Raw genomic sequence first — 21,523 nt, forward strand, 5'->3', positions numbered from 1 at the left:
GCTCTGCCTGGCAGGGAAGGCTGGACAGCTGGCAGTAGCGTTCTTGGTGTAATAATTACCATAAGACTTCATTGTGTAGAGGACTTATCTCACAGTTCTGAAGAGCAGGAACAATGGGATGGCAAGATAAATGTGTGGTAGTGCCTGCCCCAGCAAATGTGTGTTTGTGGACGTGCTTATCTGATTGAAAGTTAATTTAATCTCGCCTGACAATGGCAGATAGGAGTGTGTGCTGGTGTGTTAGGTAAGCGTGGTGGGTATTTGCAATCAAGAACTTGGATAAGTGATTTGCCAGACTGAGTCTTGGTGAGCTGCGGATAAAACATTTAAACTGAGGTTACTTACACTTGGTGACATACCTTAAGCCATCAGCAAAATCTTCATAAAGAAGAACTTGACTTTAACTACAGAATCACTAAACTCTGCCTCGTCTCTTCAGCCTTGATGTAAGTAAAAGTATCTCTCAGGCCTTAAATCTTTTGCTTGTTTAGTGGGTTGAAAGCTATTTTAAAACAAGCACTGGTGCTTGAGGTCTGCATCAATAATAGAAGTAAAATGTAAACTCTTGCTTAACACCCAGGGTATTAGACATTAAAAATGCATGGAATTTGAGGGGGCAACATACTTCTGCGTACAAGTATCTGATGGTTGACTGCTGGTGCAAAACGCTGCTCTCACCCTTCGTCCCAAATGCCCTTTTCCTATGCATGCCAACACGTGTGGTTGGTTCTTGAGAGAAATGGTTGTTACTGATGAAGATGTCCCATCTTTTCGTCTTGTTTCTTCAACTGTGACACAAAAACGCAGCTCGCAAAGTTGTGAGACAAACTGTGCTGCTGCTGCTGCTGCTGAGGGTGAGGTGATTTCTTGGGGAAAATAGCTGAGAAACTTGCTCCTCGTCACAGAGCTCTTGCCCTTGCAAGTTCACAGTAGTCACCTGGCAGTTTGAAATAGCAGATTTGGCACAGAGGAATTCAGGACATACTCAGACGAAATGATACAGATGTCTGGAGGTCCAAACTCTGATTGCTCCTTGGAAATTTTTGCTGATTTATATCCTAGTTGGTGGTCTTGAGGATTTTCTGTCTTCCAGCTGGCAGGGGAGCATCCACAAAATTAAGAAAGACTTGCTAAGTTCTGTCTGTTACAGCTTCAAAGCACTCCTCTTTTATTTTATGGTCTAGACATATTATCGGCTGGCTGAGTTACCAGACCTTGGGAAAATGGTGGTTCACCACGTGTCAGTGGCTGTTTTGGACCTGCAGAAGATGAGTTAATCTTGTGCAGATTAAGATTTGTAGGTGCCCATAGTTATGGGTATTAAGAGCATTGATGAGGCTCCACAGCCCCCAGCTAACAGGTTTTAGCAGCTTGTACCAAGTCTTTTGTCAGGCAACATGAATTTAATAACCACCTTACTCCTGGAGCCAAGGCTGTAAGAAGAGGGTGAGTGCTGGTCACTGCAGTTGTGTTGGCTGAAGCCATGGCTTAATTTAGCAGAAAATAATGCCCAGAGCCACACACAGTGCTGGAAAATGTGGGGGCTGGGGGGAGATCCAGGGGGGCCTCTGCTGACACCTTTGATAAGCGTTAAATTTTAAATGTGAAAACTCAGATCTGCTTAAAGTAATCTTTGGGTATTAGGTATACTCACAAATATTTCAGTTCTTCAGCTGGTTTGGCAGCTTTATTCTCCAAGATGCTGAACCTGTGTAGTGAATGAATTCAAAGTGACAAGCTGGAGGCATTCCTGCCATTCAAGAGAGGCTTAAGGAATTTCTTATTGGCTAAATTACAAATATGTAGCATTTTGCCCAGCACTGCATGGCAATTTCAACCTGCCTGACCGTGACAAGATTAGCACTTTTCCTCCCCCTCCCCAGCAGTAATTTTTTTTTTTTTTTAAAAAATTAGATTAAGAAGTACCAGGCAGAGATGCAAAAGCTTGAAAGAGTGAAAACCAGCCTTACCTTGAATGATTCTGTCTGTCATTGGATTGGTTCCTTAATTAGCCCCATGTCCTTTAACCTCTTGAGAAATAAGTAAGGGATAAATTTGGGGATAAAGACAAAGACGCCTGGAGATTTACCACACACCGCTAGGTAATTCATCAAGGAATGTTGGTAATTAGCCCTGCCTCTTTCCTTTCTGGCTCATTTAATAAAACTGGTTGATTTAAAATAATGCCTGCTGGTTCATTATCAACTACTTTAAGAGCCAAGTTATGAACTTGAAACAAAACCCAGTATTGTGTTGTCTGCAAAGGACCTGGCAAGTGTGTTTTGTTTTGTTTTTTATAAAGAGAAATTGCTCTGTCTGGTCATCAGTCTCCTCAACTTGATAATTAACTATTACTTTGTTTGGATTACCATTTGACTTTTTTGGGTGTATTTATTTCTGATGTCTACTGCTGAGAAGGCAGAGAAGAGGGAAAAAAAATCCTAGATCTTGAAGAGGTACGTGTCAGATTGTGTTAAGAAAGCATGGCCTGATGGAATTCAGCTGAATAAGGACATTACAATAGTAGTAAAGTTGTAAAGTAGTAAAGTACAATAGTTGTCCAGTTGAGGAAATGGGCAACTGTTTTAACTCTTTATCTCTCAGAAGTGAGTGCCAGCTATGTGCCTCGGTCTTTCAGCAAAATGATCCATTTTATTAACCCATCTCTTTAGTGCTTGTAGTGGAAATTTTCTCCGAGCTGGAGACAGAACTCAACTAGTTTGTATTTGCAACTAGTATGCACCAGTCTCTCTTTTTCTTTATAGATGGAAATAGCATTACTTGGAAATTAAATGAGAGGATCAGGCTAACAGTGGATCATCACTGCTGCCTTTGCGCTGTCTGGGAGAGTAGCTCAGTGTCCACTTTGGGTTTGTTACAGCAACAGCTGCTGGCCGGTGGATCTGGTTGGGTCAGTCTGCCTGAATCAAAGAATGAACTTACTGTAAATCTTCCTTTAATAATTAATGTCAGTCTTAGGTTGCAACACTTTTGAAACTGTTGTGGGCTAGAGGAAAAGCAGGCAGTGCTGGCTTTTTGCTGATGGAATCCTCTGTAAGATTTTCTGAACATGGGACCCCTAAGTATCATTTGGAGCAGAATTGGATGTAATGTTTCAGTGCAACTAAGAAAGAAAATCCTGCTGCTCATCTTCTGTCCATCTCTTTTCCATCCCCTGGAGTAGTGCTTATTCTGGGGGACCTTGTGTTCCACAGGCGCTTTTGTGACCCAGCAAAATTACGTGTCTGCTTTTACATGCTTGGTAGCTTAGTAAATTAAAGAAGAAATTAAATGTGGTGGCCTCCGTGGAAATATAACTCTGCCAGTGATTCTTTTGTTACCAATGATGAAAATAACTTGCTCCTGCAAACAGTTGCAGAGAGGTCTCTGGGGTGTTGGGGTAACAGCTCAAGCCTGCAGGTTGTCACTGGTGTTTCTGCCACTGGATGCCAGTTACCTACTTATTATTTTGAGATCTGTTAATAAACTCTGATAGTTTAAACTGATTTTAAACTAAGTTTGGTTTTTTCCAGCTTGTAACAGTGTGGAACAGAAAATCGAGTATCTTTTAAAGAAACACCAAAATAACCCCCAACAAACGAAACTCTAATACCAGTTTTTGGAAAGTTAGGAGGTCCATCCCAAAGAGTTTGGGTTTTACACATCATACTATTATAACATACTGGAACAATGTTTACTATGGACCCCTGTGACTTCGTGTCCTAGACTTACTGAATATCAGTAGTTGAAGTTCCAGTCAGTTTGAAAATTCTTTTGTAAGTTATACAGTGCAAACAGATTGTTTTTGAGTTGATCCCCAACAGCAGGCACTTCCTCATCAGCGTTACAGTAATTAAGCAGTAACTCATGGTGCTGCACTTCCGTAATTTCTCAGCAGATGGCATTATGGTTTCCAAGACTGTGTTCCTTGGGAAAGGTCTCAGCTGCCAGGGAATTCATCATTCTAGACTGTTCCCTCCACTGATGAAGGCTAATACTCAGGTGTTAAGCCTGTGTTGACACATTGTTCTAATCGTGTTGTTTGGTTGTGTTACTGTATTTTAATTTCCCAGAGGTGCCTTTAAACCATTAACCAGGTAAAATGCTGTATGTGATTGTTACTGCATTCAAGAACTAAGGCAGGCTGCCTGTTTTAAATAAAACTGCTACTGGTGTCCAGCAGAAGTAATAAACTTTGTCAGCAGGTAGACTGTAGCATTAAAAAAGGTTAAAAGACAATGTTTTCCATTGAACATTCCCAATCCTCAAAGCTATGTAAGACAACAACTGTTCTGCATTAAATTCTACCCCCTTCCTGCTTTGTGCTACAAATCCTGGATTTTGTAGAAAATGTCAGCCAGTGAAAGAATTATAATTTGGAGCAGTATTTGATGCCATTGTGGAAACAAATATTAGCGTGTTCCTAAATAAATGTGGCTTGCAGGGCATGGAAGGCATCAGCTGTTTTTGGGCACCCCACTTCTGTGGATCCCTGACAATGTTTTTGTTACTGACCTGGCTGCAATCAGTGTCCTGTCTCCCTGTCTCGGACACACTGACATCAGCAGGAGCGTGTCTTGTGTGTCCAAAGAAACCAAAGTTTCAAAGAGCTGGGTTTCTGTCTTGGAACAATGTGCTCCTTATATATCTCTGTGTGTCCATCCTCTCCTTCTGAGTGCAGAGAGGGGCCGATGTGCTGACCAGGGAGCATCACAAGCCACGCCAGTGCCGCGGATCCGGAATGTCCGGGCCACCAGCACCAACCAGGCACCTGGAGTTATCCTGACCTACTGTCAAAACCAGTCCATTAATATTTGAGAGGAAGCTTGTATGTTAAGCAAGGTGAATCAAAACTTGTATTTCAGGCTGCTTTCGTAAAAATCACCCAGAAGTTCCCAGTTGAAACCATCAAAATTTAGTTTGTGGATGTAGTGGTTGGCCGTGATTGATATCTTTCTCTTCTGTCAGAGGAAAATATCAACAAGCAACTAATGGAAATTTTCTTCTTGGAAAATAGTCTCTTCCTTGAATGCATTTGAAGGCTGAGGTGTAGTCAACAGCCTGTCTGCCTGTCTCAGGTCTTCATAAAGCCAAGGGCCTGCAGGCAACACATTGAACTTTGTCCTTAAGACTACTTGTAACTTCCTCAGGCTGTGACTTCTCTGCTTGTGTTTTTTCTATATGTGTGTGGATTTCTTTTTTTTTTTTTTCTGGATTTGGGCAGCCCTGGGACTAATACTGTCAGGAAAAAATTCCAGTTTACCAATATCAGTGATCCAGAATGCCATTGCTCTTAACCAGCATCTTTGTCCTCATAGCACCTAAGTGATAAACCTGCTTTTGGGGATGCAGTTTGTTTTTACTGAGGAGGAAGACCTGCTCTTAGTTCTGCTACAGACTCATGTGAAGTAGGGCTGTTCTGTTGAACAACGTTAGCAGAAACTAACAGGTTGTTTCAGAAATTGCTTTAAAATTAGTTATAATAGTGCTTTAAAGTTAAGTTTTGTCTTGTTAAACAGAAAATTCTGAGAAGTGAGACTTCTGTTTAAAAAACTGTGGCAATCATCTATATTACAAGTTACTGATTGCAAACTTGTCCACTGAGTGTCTGAAAACATTTTTTCTGTAGTATTAATTTGTCTGTTACACAATTCGGCTTCCTGGCTGCCACGAAAACCATACTTTGCTGAAATACCTGTGTCTCAAGAAACAGTTTGTTTAGGGAGGGAGTAAAATGACCTTGAATGAGTCAGCACTTGTGTGTAGCAATCGTAAGCCTTCCGTGCTCTTTGCTTTCTAAAAGGAAATGAATTTTGGACCACAGACACCATTCATTGCAGGGCACTTAATGGGCTCCATTCACATGAAAGTTCATATATTCCTTAAGGGTTCAGCCCTGTGTGGTTTGCTGTGTAAAAGGGAAAATACTATTTAATCATGCTGCTTTGGCTTTTCAAAAGAGTTTATCCTTTTCATACACCAGCTTTGTGAAGGAAGCAAAGTAATTCCTTCTGCTCTGGAGCGCTGCTTGGGCAATCAGTGGTCTGTGCAAAGTGCCACTTCCTCCATGGGTCACTGTTCCGAATTGCCTTCTGCCTTTCCCTGCACTGTTTGATCTAAGACATGAGGAGAAAGCTTCCAGCCTGGCCTTCTGCAGGATTATCCTTTGAAAACCCTTCTTTCTGAACTTGCACCTTCCCCAAGGAAATGGATTAATTCCATTTATCTGCTTTGGTTAAAGGCTGTAAGGACTGAGTTGGGTCTCGATGGCTCTGCATGATCTGAGCACAGAGTCTGGATGCTCCTCCTTGGATGCAGCGTGAGGAATGTGCTGACTGCTACTGGACCCAGGGTACAATGACAGATAACTGTTAGAGGAACACGGTTCAACTTTGCATTTTCTCCTCTGGTAGCTGCAATTCCAGAAAACATGCCCAGATAGCTACTGCTGCCAGCTGTACGTAATCAATGGGCAACTTTATGGGGTTCATCAGAAGCAGCTTTGGCTGTTACTCAGTCATGAAACCCTAGAATGATTTGGGTTGGAAGGAACCTTAAACATCGTCTAGTCCAACCCCCCTGCCATAGAAAGGTGACATTTTAAAAATCAGTTTCGTGGTTTTGTTTGCCTTGGGTTGGCGTAGTCCTGCAAACATCTGTACCTGTGTCAAAGGGAGCTGCTGTGGCAGGGCAAGAATAAGCAGTTGGACATCAGCCCTGGCACCTTCTGGGGCTGAGTCTGAGTCCGCCTTTAGTGTGGAGCACCAACAGTTTTGAAGTCAATTCCCAGTTGCCCCCACATATTACGTATTAGCTTATTTTTGCGCAGTGTTGTTGATAAGTATTAATTAGATTCTTGTCAGAGGAAATTAAATGAGGAGGCCTCGTGTTATCCATCCACTCCTGGGAGTTTAGTCTGTGAGAGCAGACTAGTGCTGGTCTGACACCAGTGCCTTGAAATGCATCATAGTGTTCTGAACAATTCACCTGTGGGTCCCACATCTCAGATCGTGTTGTCGGCTATGGTGGATGTACTAGCATGTTCTTGGCTCCAGCAGATGTTAAAATATCTTAAACTTTCACTTTTCATCTCTTCAAACTTCATTTAAAAGAAACTGTACAGTGTGAGCTTCTTGGTATTTTTTTTTAAGCAATTAGATCTCTAAGAAAAATTTGTGCCATCCTGTAAAGTAGTGATATGCTAGAATGGATTTATAGTTTTTAAACAGATTTAAAAAAGGGCAAGGGAAGTGGCGAAGTCTTGAGTTAAGATCTAGTTAATTCCCATCTAGTCTCTGATTACATCCCTTGCCCCAGCATCTGGTTGCCTTGAATTGTGTTATGTTCCCATACAGTTTCCTGAGCAGCTATAACCTTGTGTGTGTTGTCAATCAGTGGTGCGAGGTATGTTGTGAAATACGTGTCATGATGTTTGTATTTTTCAGTGTTAAAAGGAGATGCACGATTTTTTTGCATAAATTCAACTTTAGTGAGAGATACTTTGCCTGTTTCCCCTCGTGAACATCAAGCTGTTCTTGCAATAGCACTTCAAGGGTTACGTTAGTGAGGGTCAAGTGCGGTTTAAAATAGGATTCTTCTGAGACCAAGCCTGGAGGCCCTGAATTTCTTTCTCAAAAGACATTTTGATCTTCTGACAAACTATTACTTCTGAATTTCTTGGTGCTTCATATTTGCAGCTAACCTTTGGAGAACTGGAATGATAACACACACTCTTCTTTGTGTTTTGTGAATGTGCCTCCCTTGGTGAGTCGATGGCTTGTGCTTTTTTGAAGTTCAGATGAAATCATTAAAAGGAGTTTTCTGTAGAATGTTTGGAAAGATGGAATTTTTCTGGTGTCATGTAATAAAATGTGTTTCCAGGCCTGCTAAAAGAGCCCTAACCCTTACCTTGACAGGACTTCACACAGGAGAGAATCGAGAGTTTGTAGTCCCTTGCAAGCTGAGGTTTTATATTTGCTCACATGCTGCAAATACTGCTCTGACAGGTTTGTGCATATGTTGGAAACACACCATGGCAGAATTTCAGACCATCTCTTTATATAACCTATTTTTCAGTCCTAAAGTTTTTGTGATAAGGAACATGCTTGTGCAACATCTGTTGAAGTAATGAACCTGAGTGCAGTTCTTTATTACAGCTGCAGTATAAACACGGCTCCTGACAGCTGACCGGGGTTTTGTCAAATATCTCACTCCTTCAGTTGATGATCCTGCCTGTGCCCCATCCTTTGGCCTCATCAAGGGTCATTTATATGGGCAGCAGCTTCTCATTTCACAGGGTAAATCATTATGTGCCTGCCATATGTGAAATAACATGAGGAGGAGGGTTTTCAACAGCTCATCTCGAAGACGTGGAGGGGCAGGTGTGGGGAAGGTTACAAAATCAGCCAAGAGAGGATCTATCTTGTTTTTGTAGGTACAAAATAGATCGTGATGCCATGACTCCATGCATGTAAAGCTTGAGATCTTAAAGGGCTGAATTGTTGGCAATCTTGTTTAATAAATAAGCCCATATTACTCTTGTATTTTCTGGGAGCCAGATGATAGCTACTGTCTGACTGTTGTGGGAATAAGATCATGGGGTGCAGAGGTGAGATCATGCAGCCTAATGGCTATTTGTCCTAAATATGTCTTTCTGTTACAGAATTATTATGGTGACATACCTTAAGCTAAGAAATAACTGAAATACCAAATTCTATTGTGGTTTCTGGGCTTTAAATTAAGAATTAAATAAGCATTCTTCCTACACTAATTTCTTACTCTTGTTACTTTTAATCTTTTGTGACTGCTGTGCTGTCTGCTCTGGCATCTGCTTTGTGAGTAACATGTCAGGAAAGAAAGGATGTGATGTTGCTTAATGGAAGTGTTGGACTTCAGCACTCTACTTGCAAGGAAGAGCCACCATCATTCAAAAGTAACCCTTACAGTGTTGGCTTTCAGTTTGAATGCTCTGTGTGGCATCAATTTGGCCCCCTAGGTTAATGCTCCTCCAGAGCAGTGTCATGCTACTCCACACAAGGAGTGACCCACCTTTGTGGCTTGCCAAAGTCCTCAAAAAAAGTCCTTGTTCTGGTATTTAGCAGAATGCTTCAGATCAGAGCCAGTTGGGTTTGCATGAAGGTGACTTGGATTATCTTACCTTAGCAAACGTGATGATCAAGCACTCTGAGGGACTGAAACTCTTTTATTATAACTCAGTAGGTTTTAATACTGTCATAAATAACAGCACAGCTCGTTGAGCAGAAGGATAAAAATCAAGGAGTTCAGTGGTAAGCCAGCTTGCATTTCCTTCATGTTAGTGAAGTCATCGATTTATTATTATTTTAGGCCGTGTCTAATGATCATGTTCGTGGTGTGAATAAAATGGATGTATCTGGAGTGCTTTATTCTTCTGCTCATTCAGGCCTTCCATATTGGGGCTGACATGAGACATCACCAGCTGTAGGCAAAGTGGTATAGAGCCCAGCTAAATCCTTCTAATTCTCTATTAGCTGTAACATGTAGAGGCTCAGGGCATGTTAGCAGTGTAAAACTGGATTGAATTAACACCATCTTCATTCTCTTGCTTCTTCTGGTGACTCTGTGTGTTTGCAGTAAAGCAGATCCCCTCCAAACAGGTGTGTTCCAGGACTTGTATCCTTTGTGCTTGTAGCCAGTACGTAGCCAGCTGCTTTGTTAAAATAAATGGTCCTTTCAGAATTATTTTCCTTCATATTTTGTGATGCTGCTTTGAAAGTTTTGGTAGGAAGACTTTCCAGTTGATGTTTAAAGCTGTTCCAGCAAGCACTGGTTTGGTTTGTTTGTATTTTCACATTGGGGTCATGATTGGTGGCGTGCTCTTGGTATGTGTTGTGTAAGTGACCTTGAGAGCAGCCCAACATGTCCCATGGAATTATGTGAACAATGAATGGAGCTGTCTTTCACTTCATCTTTTCCAGACAAGTAGGTCAGAAGTGTAGTTGTCTTCAGACAAGTAAGCAACAAGAGGTAGAGGTTGGGCTTGATGACCTTTAAAGGTCCCTTCAACCCAAACTATTCAATGACGTCCTGCTGATGTACAGTGTGCCCCCACAAAGATGAGATTTTCTTCTGTAATAGTGCAAGAGTTGCATTTGAGTTTACAAATGGCTTTTATTTAAAAAAGAGAAGGATACAGCTGTTCCTCTGTGTGGCTTTTGGGTATTTGATAGATTTTGATCTGGTGCCATCTTTACATCTCTTGTGTTTCAGTGCTGAATGTTGAACTTTTGTAAATAAATACTTCAATAGCCCACAGGCAATATTCTGAACACCAATTCATTCTTACAGGCTAATGCTGCGGATATGAAAGACTTGCAAATCAAACTCCCTTCTTGCTTAGCCCCAAAGTGCCAACAATTATACTCCTCAACACTGGAAGTTATCTTGAAACTGGTGTGTGTCCATGGGCTATATATTTGAGCAACCCTTCACAAACCTTATAGTGACAAATGAGACCAAGTTTGAGGGTATGAGGTTTTAAGATTTATGAAAGCAACAGCTTTGGTGGTTTTCCCACTTTTACACATTTTCTTTACGGTTTGGGCAAAATAGCCCATTTTAAGTTAATTTTCACCTGTGGAAATCAGTATTGCATGGCACATTAAGAGAAGTTCATGCAGGGCCAAAGTAGATTTACTGTATTAAAATCTCGAAGCTAGTTGAATTCTGTTTCTTAAAGTCTGGACAAGCAAACAACCTGTGCCATTCTGCACATGGGTAACTACATCTCCAGGAAGTTGATAATAAGGAATTTTAATTAAAAATCAGCATGTGCTGTCTCTCCTACTCTTTTAAGCTTAGCTCCAGTTACCTTTTAGCCGACATCTTTTATAAAACTGATTTCAGTTTTCTCCATTATTCATTTTGTATGAAAGATGCCATTGTTTTTACCTAGTCCCATTTGTGTTCTTCACATTTGACAAATGAGTGATGGATGAGCAACTTGAACAAAACCAGGTGTTGAGAAGAATGCCTCTTCTCCCTTGTGGAAACTGCATACTCAGGGCTTCTCAGGAGCTGAGAGAAAACTCATGTTCCTCCTTTTGTATTGCAGAGTGCATGCTCTCTTGGATCTGAGCTCCAGAAATATACCCAGAATCTCCAAATCCTGTGCACATGTGAAAGTTGATGTGATTAAGGCAGCAGCCTGACCTGTCAAGGGCCTTCTGGGCAGAGGATGGGCATTCTGCACCTCTTCCCTGCCGTGGGAAATGCAGTGAAGTCATTAAAACACCCATTCTTGCAGCTGTCTTACACTGCACTGGAGACCTGGGTGCTGCCATGCTCGGTCCCTCAGGTCTAGCAGGGGTTACTGTGGGCTGGAGCAGTGCCAGGGTCAGTCACCCCTGGGAAATGTCACTGGCAGTCCTGCCCAAGCTTCCAGTACGTGACTGCCACTCCGAGCTGGCCTGGCTAACGCTGGGCTTGCCAACCCCCCAAGGAAGATAAGGTTGGACAAATTCTTTTACCCCTCTAATGTGACTCTTTGAAGCCAGTTGTGGTCTGTGTTAGAGTGGTCTGGTAAACCTTCTGTTGGTGCTGCTCGGGCTGTAGCAAGGGTGGGAGAATTGTGCTTGGGCTGGAAGGCTTTGCAAGGGGAGGCTGGCAGAAGAGGTGGCTTCAGGCATCTGCCTGAACTGGTTTTGGGCTTTAGGCAGCTGAAATAGCTGTAGTCCTATGACTATGCTCCCTCTTGAATTCACATCTCTATGCCAAGTCTTGCAAGAGATTTTGGAAGCAACTCTGTGTCTATCTTTGACAGCTCCTGTGAGGAGGAGTCATCCGTGTCCTACTGTGAATAATCTCAAACCTTCTAGTGCTGATGCAAGTGCTGCTCAGCTTCCTTCTGAGAGAGAAGGGTGGCAGAAGTGGACCTAAATAAATATGTGGTGCTTAACTTAAGCTTTTCACCGTGGTAGTACCATAACTCAGACTTGCTGTCAAATGTAGTTGTGTGACTGCTGTTGTTGTCTGTAAAGTCAAAATATTTATGCTGTGAAGCACCTGGGGTAGGTAAAATCATTGCAAAATATTTGTGCCTGACATTTTCCATGTTTTCAGTTGCTTGTCTGTCCCAAAGTGTTGCAGTGTTTTTTGGTATCTTCTCAGAAACTGTATAAAATGAAAATTTATGGCATGTGTGCTGGGAAGTAAACAGCTGTAATGTTGGTTTCCTAATAGAAAAATAGCAGGACTTCAAAGGACCTAATTCTGACTGAAAGCCACACTTGTAGACGGCAGCCAGCAGGCCACTAACTTTGCAAATTACATCAATTCCTATCTCCATGAGTACATTCAGCTAAACTCTCTTTAATTTCCTGAGATACCATTGTCATGTGCGTCTATACCTAAAGCACAGTTTTTAAATACTAATCTACGAAAGCTTTATTCTTGTTTGCTTCATGGCTTTCTCTTGGATGAAAACTCACATTACGCAGAGGAATTTTTTGGTGATGGACTAAACAATCCCTGGTTGTGTAAATGATGATAATTCTGTACAATGTGCCTTTTCCATAACTTTGTGCTTGTAGATGAGTGTTGGATCCACTTACTTAAACTGCAGTCATGATGCCAGATCTTAAGTAACTTTCTCCTCTCTGGTTTGGTTTTTAAGTTCAGAGGGATTTGGGCTGAATTAGGTAACCGGAGAGTTTTGTTGTGCTGGCTGATGTAGTTTCCTTGTGTTTGCTGTGTCCTAAGGTGAAATGAGGGAATCAGCTCACCATGTTTGTCATTCCCCAGTCAGTACAAGTTACTTTTCATCTTTTTCTTGCTCTCGGGCTTTCCAGTCAGTGTTGTTCTGGCCATTTTTCCTGGGTAATGAGCTAAAAGAAAGAGGAGCGAATGTACTCTAGAAGATCTGGCATTAAGGAGAGAATGGCAGCTGGAGAAGTTATTGAAGAGGTTTATCTATTACTAAATTCACAATGGCCCTGTGAATTTAGTAATAGAATCACAGCCATGTGTGATTTAGTTGGGAATCACAACCCGATCAGCTTAATTTTGATGACATTGTAAATGAGGTGGCTGTTCCATCTTGGAGGACTGGGAGGGTCTCAGAAGGGAAGAGGACTGAACTTCTCATGTGAAGCTACTTCAGGCCACTGACGTCTGTAGGGGGGAAAATGTGATGTTGTTTAATGTTTGAATGCAGCATGTGAGAAGATGTCTTTGTGGATGAGTTAAACCATTGTCTGGCTGGTCGTTTGGATTGCTTCAAGTTTCATGGTAGGACGGTACTTCCTGGCATTGCAGTGAAACCCATGATCAATATTTAGTGAATCTAACTGAAGAGTTTTTATGGTCTTTAGGAATTTCAGACTTAGTGACCAAACTGTGGTGGATATGATTAACAGAATCTTAAACCTGTACTGGAAAACTTCAGGAGAATAAACCACTCTTACTATAAGTGGCACTAATTGATTATCTTTCTCAGATGTCATTCTCTTCAATTTTTTTTCCCCCCCTAGTGACAAAGAACAGACATTTGTACAGCTCCCTATTTTTATTCCAAGTCCTAGAAAACGACTTGTTCCTGCTGTTGTGGGTTTTTTATACTTGGAGATGATAGGTTGAAGCAGCTTTGAAGCCCAGGACTAGCCTGGCTAACAGGCATGGTTGTGCAGTGGACACAGCTGAAGCCTGGAGTCCTTGCAGAAGACATCAGTGGATGTGGTTTTGTATCATTTTTCTTTGGGTATCATTAATTGTTAAATGACATGGAATTTTAACCTTTCTTAAAAATCCCATGACATTTAGCTGTCTAGGCAACAAAAAGTTCTATTGAACTGAGAAAACTGACCCAAAAGTATTTTACTTGTAATTGTAAACTGTAAGTCCTAAGGCAATTTGCTTGAAACAAATAGTCTTTTTAATTAAAAAGAGAAAAAAAAAAAGGGGGGGGAGTGGGGTGGGGAGAAGAGTCTTCCTCCCCCTTGGTTCACGGTCCTCTGAATCTCTCTGGTATATCCCTGCTTAAATAAACTATTGAGTGCTTCAGCTTTACTGTCACAGGAAGGAAGCTTCAGGGATGTTTTTGGTGAGAAAAATCTTCTGTGTGGTTTTGGGAACAGGAATACGCTCCTTCCCAGCTTGTGGGAGCCAGAACAGTGGGGCAGCTGGAGCTGCTGGCATTGTAATGGCTTTTGGTCACTTGTGTTGCACCAACAGAGGATTTTGCGGCATCTTCAGCTTTGCTTTGAAAGCGGCAGTACTTGGAGTATTTGGCAGTAAGATGATGTGATTTCAGGTAGTAACTGAGGTGGGAAAACCAATATTTGATGTCCTACCTTCAAGAAATAACTCTCAGCACAAGACCTGCGGGGTTTGTGCTTGCTTCCAGTAGCTACCCGTTGCAGAGAAATCAAACCTGTTCAAGGACAAATTCAGGAGTGTATAAGTAACCCAGACCAGTGAACTGAGCCTGGTTACCTTCATCCAGATGTACCAATGACTCAAAGCTTGAGCCTACAGCAATTAATTGACTCCCAGCTCTGGTTGAACTTGGTGATCTTAAAGGTCTTTTCCAACCCAGATATTTCTATGATTCTATGACCTTGAAGAGCTTTCCTAGAGGATGAGTGGTAGTAATGCCACAGTTCATTAAATATTTTTATTCTGGTGTAAGTCCCCTGTTAGTTTTTATTGTTAGCCGTTTAGTTTCTGGAATACACTGTGCAAAACACATTTGCCAAGCCATTAGGCTGCCCTGGCCTGTGCCTGCCCGAGAGTGAGCTCTCCTGGGTGCCTCTCCAGAAGGAATTTGGTCCGTGCAGTACTGTTCCAAGTTATTGCCATCATTAGTGAGTCGTTAGTAAATTAAGTCTGAGTGATTCCCAGCAAGACTCGACAAAAGGAGCAAGTATCAGCAGTATTGTTGCAGTTGTTTGTGTTGGCTTCATGCAGAGGAACTACTTGAGCCGTGTGCTTTGTGCTTAAGCACACAGCTATGCTTTGTGTTTAAATTCCTGAGCCCCCCCCCCCCCCCGATCACTTACCGGGAAATATTTTTACTTTTGGAAACGGAGGGAAGCTGTGAGTCTGCTCAGAGGTTCTGTCACTGATGTGTGATGTAGTGCAGATTTTGAAGAATGTCGTCTGAAGTACACCTAAAATTCCCACTGATACGGTGTGTGTGCTTAAAGCTAGTGGAAGCCATTGATTAAATGTTTGCTTGATTGATACCAGACCCAAGGGCTGGGAAATCTGCTCTATTTATATGGGTTATGACTGTTCTTTCCGTGGTATGGGTAGAAAATAAGGCAGCTAGTCAGGCTTGAGCTGGATGTTTGCCCTGCAGTTAGCAGTCAGATTTCAAGATGAGTGAAGGAATGAGAAAGCCTTTCTGCTGCTTCAGATGATGTTGTTTCCAGGGTATTCCAAAGGGTGAGGGATGAGTGCTGAGCAGTCGGGGTGGCTCCATCCAACGCTCTTCGAGCCCAGCTCAGCCTTGTAGGGGCTAGGCTGGGTTACACATGGCTGCAGTCAAGTTGATTTCTTTCTGCTGCCTTTCTCTGTGCTTCATCTAAAGAAAAGAGATCCTCCTCAGTGTCAGCATGGCAAGAGCAGATGGAGCTTGAGTGGCTGTCAGAGAGACTCAGTGCGGGAGTTCGCCATGCTGGGGCCAGCCCGTGGAGATGCTGCTGAGCTGGCAATGAAGGCTCTTCTGGAACTGAACCAGTTTTGGGGCTCTACTTCTGAGGCAGTGTTTTACTCTTGTAGCCAAATTCTTGTGTTACTATGCTGTGATGAATTTAGCTTTTTTGCTGTCTTGTCTGAGGTCATTTTTGAAGTTCTGAAGATGATAATAATTGTTGCGTTACTGCTTGTTTCTCAATACCAAAATGCCCAAAAACCAGTGTTCTACTCAGTTGAGTAACAGTGCAGCAAAACTTTGGTTGAGATTACTGGAGATAGAGGATTTGGTTTCAAGTGGATTTATTTTTCTTTTCATGTTCTCATTCAGTCACATTTCTTAGGAAGTGTATCCAAACTAATAATTTGTCATCTTGCACATTGCGTCTCGTGAATTTGGACGAACAACAAGAACTATTCTTCACCCAAAATGCTAGAAGGGGCTGAGGACCAAAATTAGATCTCAAGTCAAAGCTTTTATTCACGGTTTCAAGTTCAGGGTAGTGGAATTTCATTGTAGTGTTTTTTGGTTTGGTTTTTTTTTTAGCTCTTTGCTCATGAGATTTTTTGTCAAAAAGGATGAGCGCTTTATGGCTTATCTACAGAGGGACTCTGGGTCGTCTTGGGTGGTTTGCCCAAGAAGGCACATTTAGGTTGCCTTTGATGTAGAGTGCAGAGTAGGATGCTCTAGACCAAAGACAGTCTCAACAAACAGCATGGAGTTCATTAGGGTAGTCCCCACCAGATTTCCATGAGCTTCCTGAGGAAGCTCAGGAGGGCAGCCAGTGACAAAACAGAGAATCAAATTCACATTTCTTCTGTGTAGCCAGTCAGGCCTCACGCTCAGCCAGAGCAGGGACAGTTCAGACTGGTGCAGCTGTCCAAGGAGAAACGCGTGTAAAGCTCCTGTGGGAGCTCCTGTCCTTGTGGGAATTGTTATGTCACATCTCCTCCATTTGGAGGTTAATTTTGTATTAGTGTATTTGAATGTGAAAGTGTGTTTGAAAAGCTGTGGATTAAAAGAAATGTTTTTTCATTGAATATCTTCTTTGTGTCACTTTGGAGCAACTTAATGACAGAAAAGGCAGTCCTCTGTGTTCTTTGTTTCACTACTGGACCTGTGTGAGCTTATGACGTGTGAACTCAGAACTTGCCTTCCCTGGCATGCTGAGGGCAGCACAGGCCGTTAAAAAAATTAAATTAATAATTGAGTAGCAAAATAAAATATTTTAATGTAGAATAGCACAACAAAATCACAGGGAGGGTACGTTCTTATGAAAGAAGTTTGTCTTTTGCCAACAAAAATCCTGTCAATTAGGCAGTGTGTGTTTCAAGACTTGACATGTAGTGGATTCAGTTAAATGTGTTGGTATATATTATAAATAATGTAGTATTTGATGATACAGGGTTGAGATGTGGATCTTGGAACATTGTTGGTCTCTCTCCTGGGAGTGTGGAGGGTGGGCAGGTGTTGGGTGCAGAGAGGAGAGTTTGCTCCATCCCGGGATGGAGAACAGCAGAGGTGCCTGATGCCTGTGGAAGAAAAGGAATGTGCAGATTCTGTCAGGCAGGTAGGGCTTGGTTTTAAAATGACATATTCAAAAGTAAGTGTTACAAAAATAACTTGTTTACTGACAGCTTTATCTACTTGTAAGATGAAAAGTTCATGAAAAATACACTTACGTGGATAGTGTAGCTCTTAGCACTAATGATAGGAAAATTGATAATGCAGTTTGGGACTGACAAAATAAGTGCTGTACTTATCACAGCACAGTGTTGTCTATTGATACAGTGCAACAAAGCAGATTAAACTTTCTAGAAATGCTATCTTAATGTGCTTCCCTGTGAGCTGAGACTTCAGAAAATAGTGCCAGTTGGGCAGTGGTTATGTGTTTGAGTACAGACTTCTTCAAGGAGTTGGATAGAAAGAAAAAGTAAGTTCTGGAAGGTGTATGGACTGTGCCCAAGTGCAGATAAGTGCACCTGGAACATGCATTAGCCCTTTTTCAGCCATTCCTGAATTGGAAAACTTCTTGCAACTCTAGATTGGGACAGAATTAATGGCTTTGAAGCACCAGGGGAGTTGAGGATGGGGCGGAGCTTTTTCAAGTGCTTCACATTCTGCTGCAGGTCCTGGGTTGTGCTGGGAAGCTGAAGACAGGACTGCAGAGCCCTGGGGCTTTATCCAGGGCACCCACTGCCAGGGAATATATGTTAGGCTCACAGGGCATTTATTCAGTTATTTCTTACTCTGTACTTTAAAACTTTTAACCTTACTGCTAAAGAAAACTACCATTGTGTGTTAGTACGACTGGAACGAAAGCTGAATAGCGAATTAGCCTTGAGCGAACTGTCAATCTGACTTTGATAGCCCATCACTTAAAAGGTCCTTTTATGTTTATGAAAAAGCATGACATCAAAGCCAGGGGGAGAAAAATTACCAATACTTAGAGCTTAACTTCAACTTGCATAACTTCCAAGAAGAGGCCTTGTGTGAACTGTTTGTTTGTCCACTTGCATGGCTAATTAGCGTAGATTACTAAAAGTCTGAGCAGTGGCCATCAAGTTTCTTCTGCTCTTCTGGGGTTTGTTGTGCTTCCATATGTGGATCCCTCAAGCTGGAATAGCATAGACAAAGGATATTGCAGTCGCTTCTCTTGCAACGTCTAGGTAGCATGCTGGAAATGCTTGAGTATAACCATTATCAGGTGAGTTGTTATTGGAGACTTATTTTAAAACCTGTTGCTAAGAAGATGTGCAGTGTACAGGAAACCCTTTTCCTCTGGTGTCTTGGGTGCTTTATTTAATTTCTTTCACGCCAGGAAGTGGGGGCCATGCATGGTCGCTTGCAACAGCAAGAGTCACTTTAATGGAACTGTTTTAAAGCAAAATAACTTCTCAGGGTATTGCCATATTTTGGGTTGATTTCTAGCTTCCAATAACAACGTTAATGATCAACGAAAGGTGACAAAGGGTTTCCAGGATGTAGTGGAAAATTTTAATGGGAAAAAAATGGCCTTTCTTCTCTTGCTTATTTAGAGTGTGCAACAGTTGTTCAGTATAAGGATTTTCATATTTTGTATGTAAAAAATTCCTAAGTACTGAGAAGCTTATCTTAAATACAAAAATAGCTGTTGCTGACGACAGTGATTGATCTGAACTGAAACACTTCTTTTCTTGCATCTTATTTGCATGATGTGTTTATAAACAGGCTGTCTTATTTGTATATGATTTAGGCTGTATATCTGAGATATAAATAATCTGTAGGCAGAAAAAGGTGTCTTTGTTTCTTCTTTTATTTTAGACAAGGTATTAATTTAAAAAAACCCCAGACATTCAAAACCCAAACCACCAATAACAGACCTTTTATCTCGCTGTTATTTGACACTGCATTAAGGATAGCAATCCATCCTTCTTGATTTTAATTGTTAGCTACTAACAAGTAAAATGAGTCCTACAGTACAAGTCATTTCTCCATATTTTAGTGAAAACTAAATGTCACATAGCTGAAGGTCTGAACTCAGAACTGACTGTTCTGGAGTGTCTGTATCAACTGAATACCCGAGCGTTGGTCTTAAGTGAGAAATCGCATCTTGTAGAAAAATAGCTGGAACTTCTTGGTGTACTGAGAGTAAATCAGTTGTTGAAAGACCAAATTGTAAACTGATTTCTTGCCACCAAATGTGAGTTAGTGAAGCACTGTGGGCTTCCTTGGGGCTGTACAGGTTTGTGTTTTGTCAGGTAGCTGTTGTAACAAATGCATAGCTCAGATCCACAGCGCCTGCAGTGATGTTGTAAAACAATAAAATCCTTTTATCCTTTTTAAATTGTGTCGTACAGGTGCAGACTCACCTTGAGAATCCAACCAAGTACCACATTCAGCAGGCCCAGCGGCAGCAGGTAAAGCAGTACCTCTCTACCACTCTAGCAAATAAACATGCCAACCAAGCCCTGAGCTTGCCATGTCCAAACCAGCCTGGGGATCATGTCATGCCACCTGGGACGGGGAGCAGCGCACCCAACAGCCCCATGGCTATGCTCACCCTCAACTCCAATTGTGAGAAAGAGGTAAGGACTCTCCTGCTCGTGTTCTCAGCTGTAATCTGCTTTAATTAAGTTGTTTTAATCCGTATTTGCTCACTGTTACGGTGTTCTGTTTATCTTTTCTGTTCATTGTGAAAATCTAACTGCTACCTCTGTGTCTGCCTGATTAATAGATATTTTTGGCAAAAAACCCATGTCGCTCTAGCTTCGTCATGTTTGAACTGTTTTAGCTAGTTTATAGTTATTAAAACTACTTCTCTTGTTCCCCACCCTGTTGCTTGATGCACACAGTGAATAATTGACCTTTGGAGAATACAAAGCAGCTTTGTAAGCTGTAGCTTTCTGGAATAATGTTATTTATGGCTTGTTCGTCTAGAAAGTACAAAGAACAGAGCAAAAATAACTGAAAAAAACACAAAGATATTTTGAGATATTTTAGGTATTTTTATGGTAAAAATTTGAGCAAGTCTCCTGCGTAGCTGGAAGGCCAGATTATCCCAGCTAATATGCCCTAAAATGTTACTGATTGCTGTTCCAGTGCTGCAAATATAAGACTTCAATAGCCTATGTCTAGAAGTCCTTTACAACCTTGTTTTAATCTTTAATGGCAAGCAAAAAAACCTAAACTGAGTTATATGTTACATGCGTGCTCAGGCTCCAAAGAAAAATGGTTGGGAAGATATTAACAAGCATAAGAATGATGTCAGAATTTTTGTAACATGAAAAGTAGGAGGCAGTTGTAGAGTTCCTCTTCTCCCCTCATTCCCGCTTTGAGCTTTTGAACCAGATTTTTAGTATAGATGCATTCCATGAGCAAAATGTTACACAGCTCAGAGAAACAGTTATTACAGGATATATTTTGCACATGCAAGGGAAATACTTGTGCTCCATAGTTTCAAAAGAAATGAAAATCAGATATTTTCCACCCTATTGTCCCAGCTGTACCCAAACATTTTTTTCTTGAGGATATTTACAGCTTCACTTTGCTGTGTCATCGGGAACGTGTGTGCATGACACTATTTCATTCGTGCTCTTTTTGGGACTGAGACTGTGCCATGAACTCAGATCCATGCTTTGCTTTTTCTTCTTCTTCTTTTTTTTTTTTTTTTTTTTTTTTTCCGTTTTATTTCTGCAGGGATTTTATAAATTTGAAGAGCAAAGCAGGGTTGAGAGTGAGTGCCCGGCTCTGAATACACACTCACGAGCATCATGCATGCAGGTACTGGATGACACAGGAGGTGGAGCACAGGTCCCTTTTCTAATGAGCATGTTTCTTTCATGATATGTTGAAAAATAAACTTGCCCCACAGTGTCTCTAAGAAGTTGAACATAAGATGTATTTAAGGTACAATACCGCAATGTTTATTAGCATTAGTGTCAAAAGTGCATGAAGACACATCGAAAAGGCTCATGCTGTCCTAGCACTGTAATGCCATAGCAGAAGAACTCACCAGCCATGCTTTAAGGTCTTGCATCAAGAAATGTTTTCTAACTGGATTTTCCAAGACTGCATGGATGTAGTTGTGCCCTGATAATCTCTAAGTCCACATTTCTATGCAGATCACACTTGTGTTTTAAAAAATTATTTGAGAAGGCTTTAATTCATCTGTGGTAATTCATCCTCAGTAATCACCCTTTTTTTATAATTTCATTCTTTTTTCTTAAAACTAAGGGGTTTTTATTTCTTACCAGAATCAGTAACAAGACTTCGGGTATGGGCTGTAACTGTTAGTTCCTTTCTTGCCCTCACTTCCAGTCAGTGTAATTTGTTGTGATCACACTTTCTGGAGCTGATAAAAAAATCCCA

General features: G+C 41.4%; 1 protein-coding gene across 6 annotated transcripts in view; it reads left to right on the forward strand.

Moving 5' to 3' along the window:
* Nucleotides 1-21,523, forward strand: part of MITF (melanocyte inducing transcription factor) — a 101,167-nt gene that overhangs the window by 62,102 nt on the left and 17,542 nt on the right. For 4 of the 6 annotated variants that reach the window (XM_066195058.1, XM_066195059.1, XM_066195060.1 and 1 more), the window contains exons 3-4: nt 19,513-19,740; nt 20,852-20,935. In XM_066195058.1, the coding sequence (XP_066051155.1) occupies nt 19,513-19,740; nt 20,852-20,935 (312 nt within the window). The remainder of the gene's footprint in view (nt 1-19,512; nt 19,741-20,851; nt 20,936-21,523) is intronic. The other 2 variants (XM_066195062.1, XM_066195063.1) reach the window with 1 other exon arrangement.

This window comes from Chamaea fasciata, unplaced genomic scaffold (genome assembly GCF_029207755.1).
Source record: "Chamaea fasciata isolate MVZ Bird 193981 ecotype frontalis unplaced genomic scaffold, bChaFas1.0.hap1 SCAF_13, whole genome shotgun sequence".
Classification (NCBI taxonomy): Eukaryota; Metazoa; Chordata; class Aves; order Passeriformes; family Sylviidae; genus Chamaea; species Chamaea fasciata.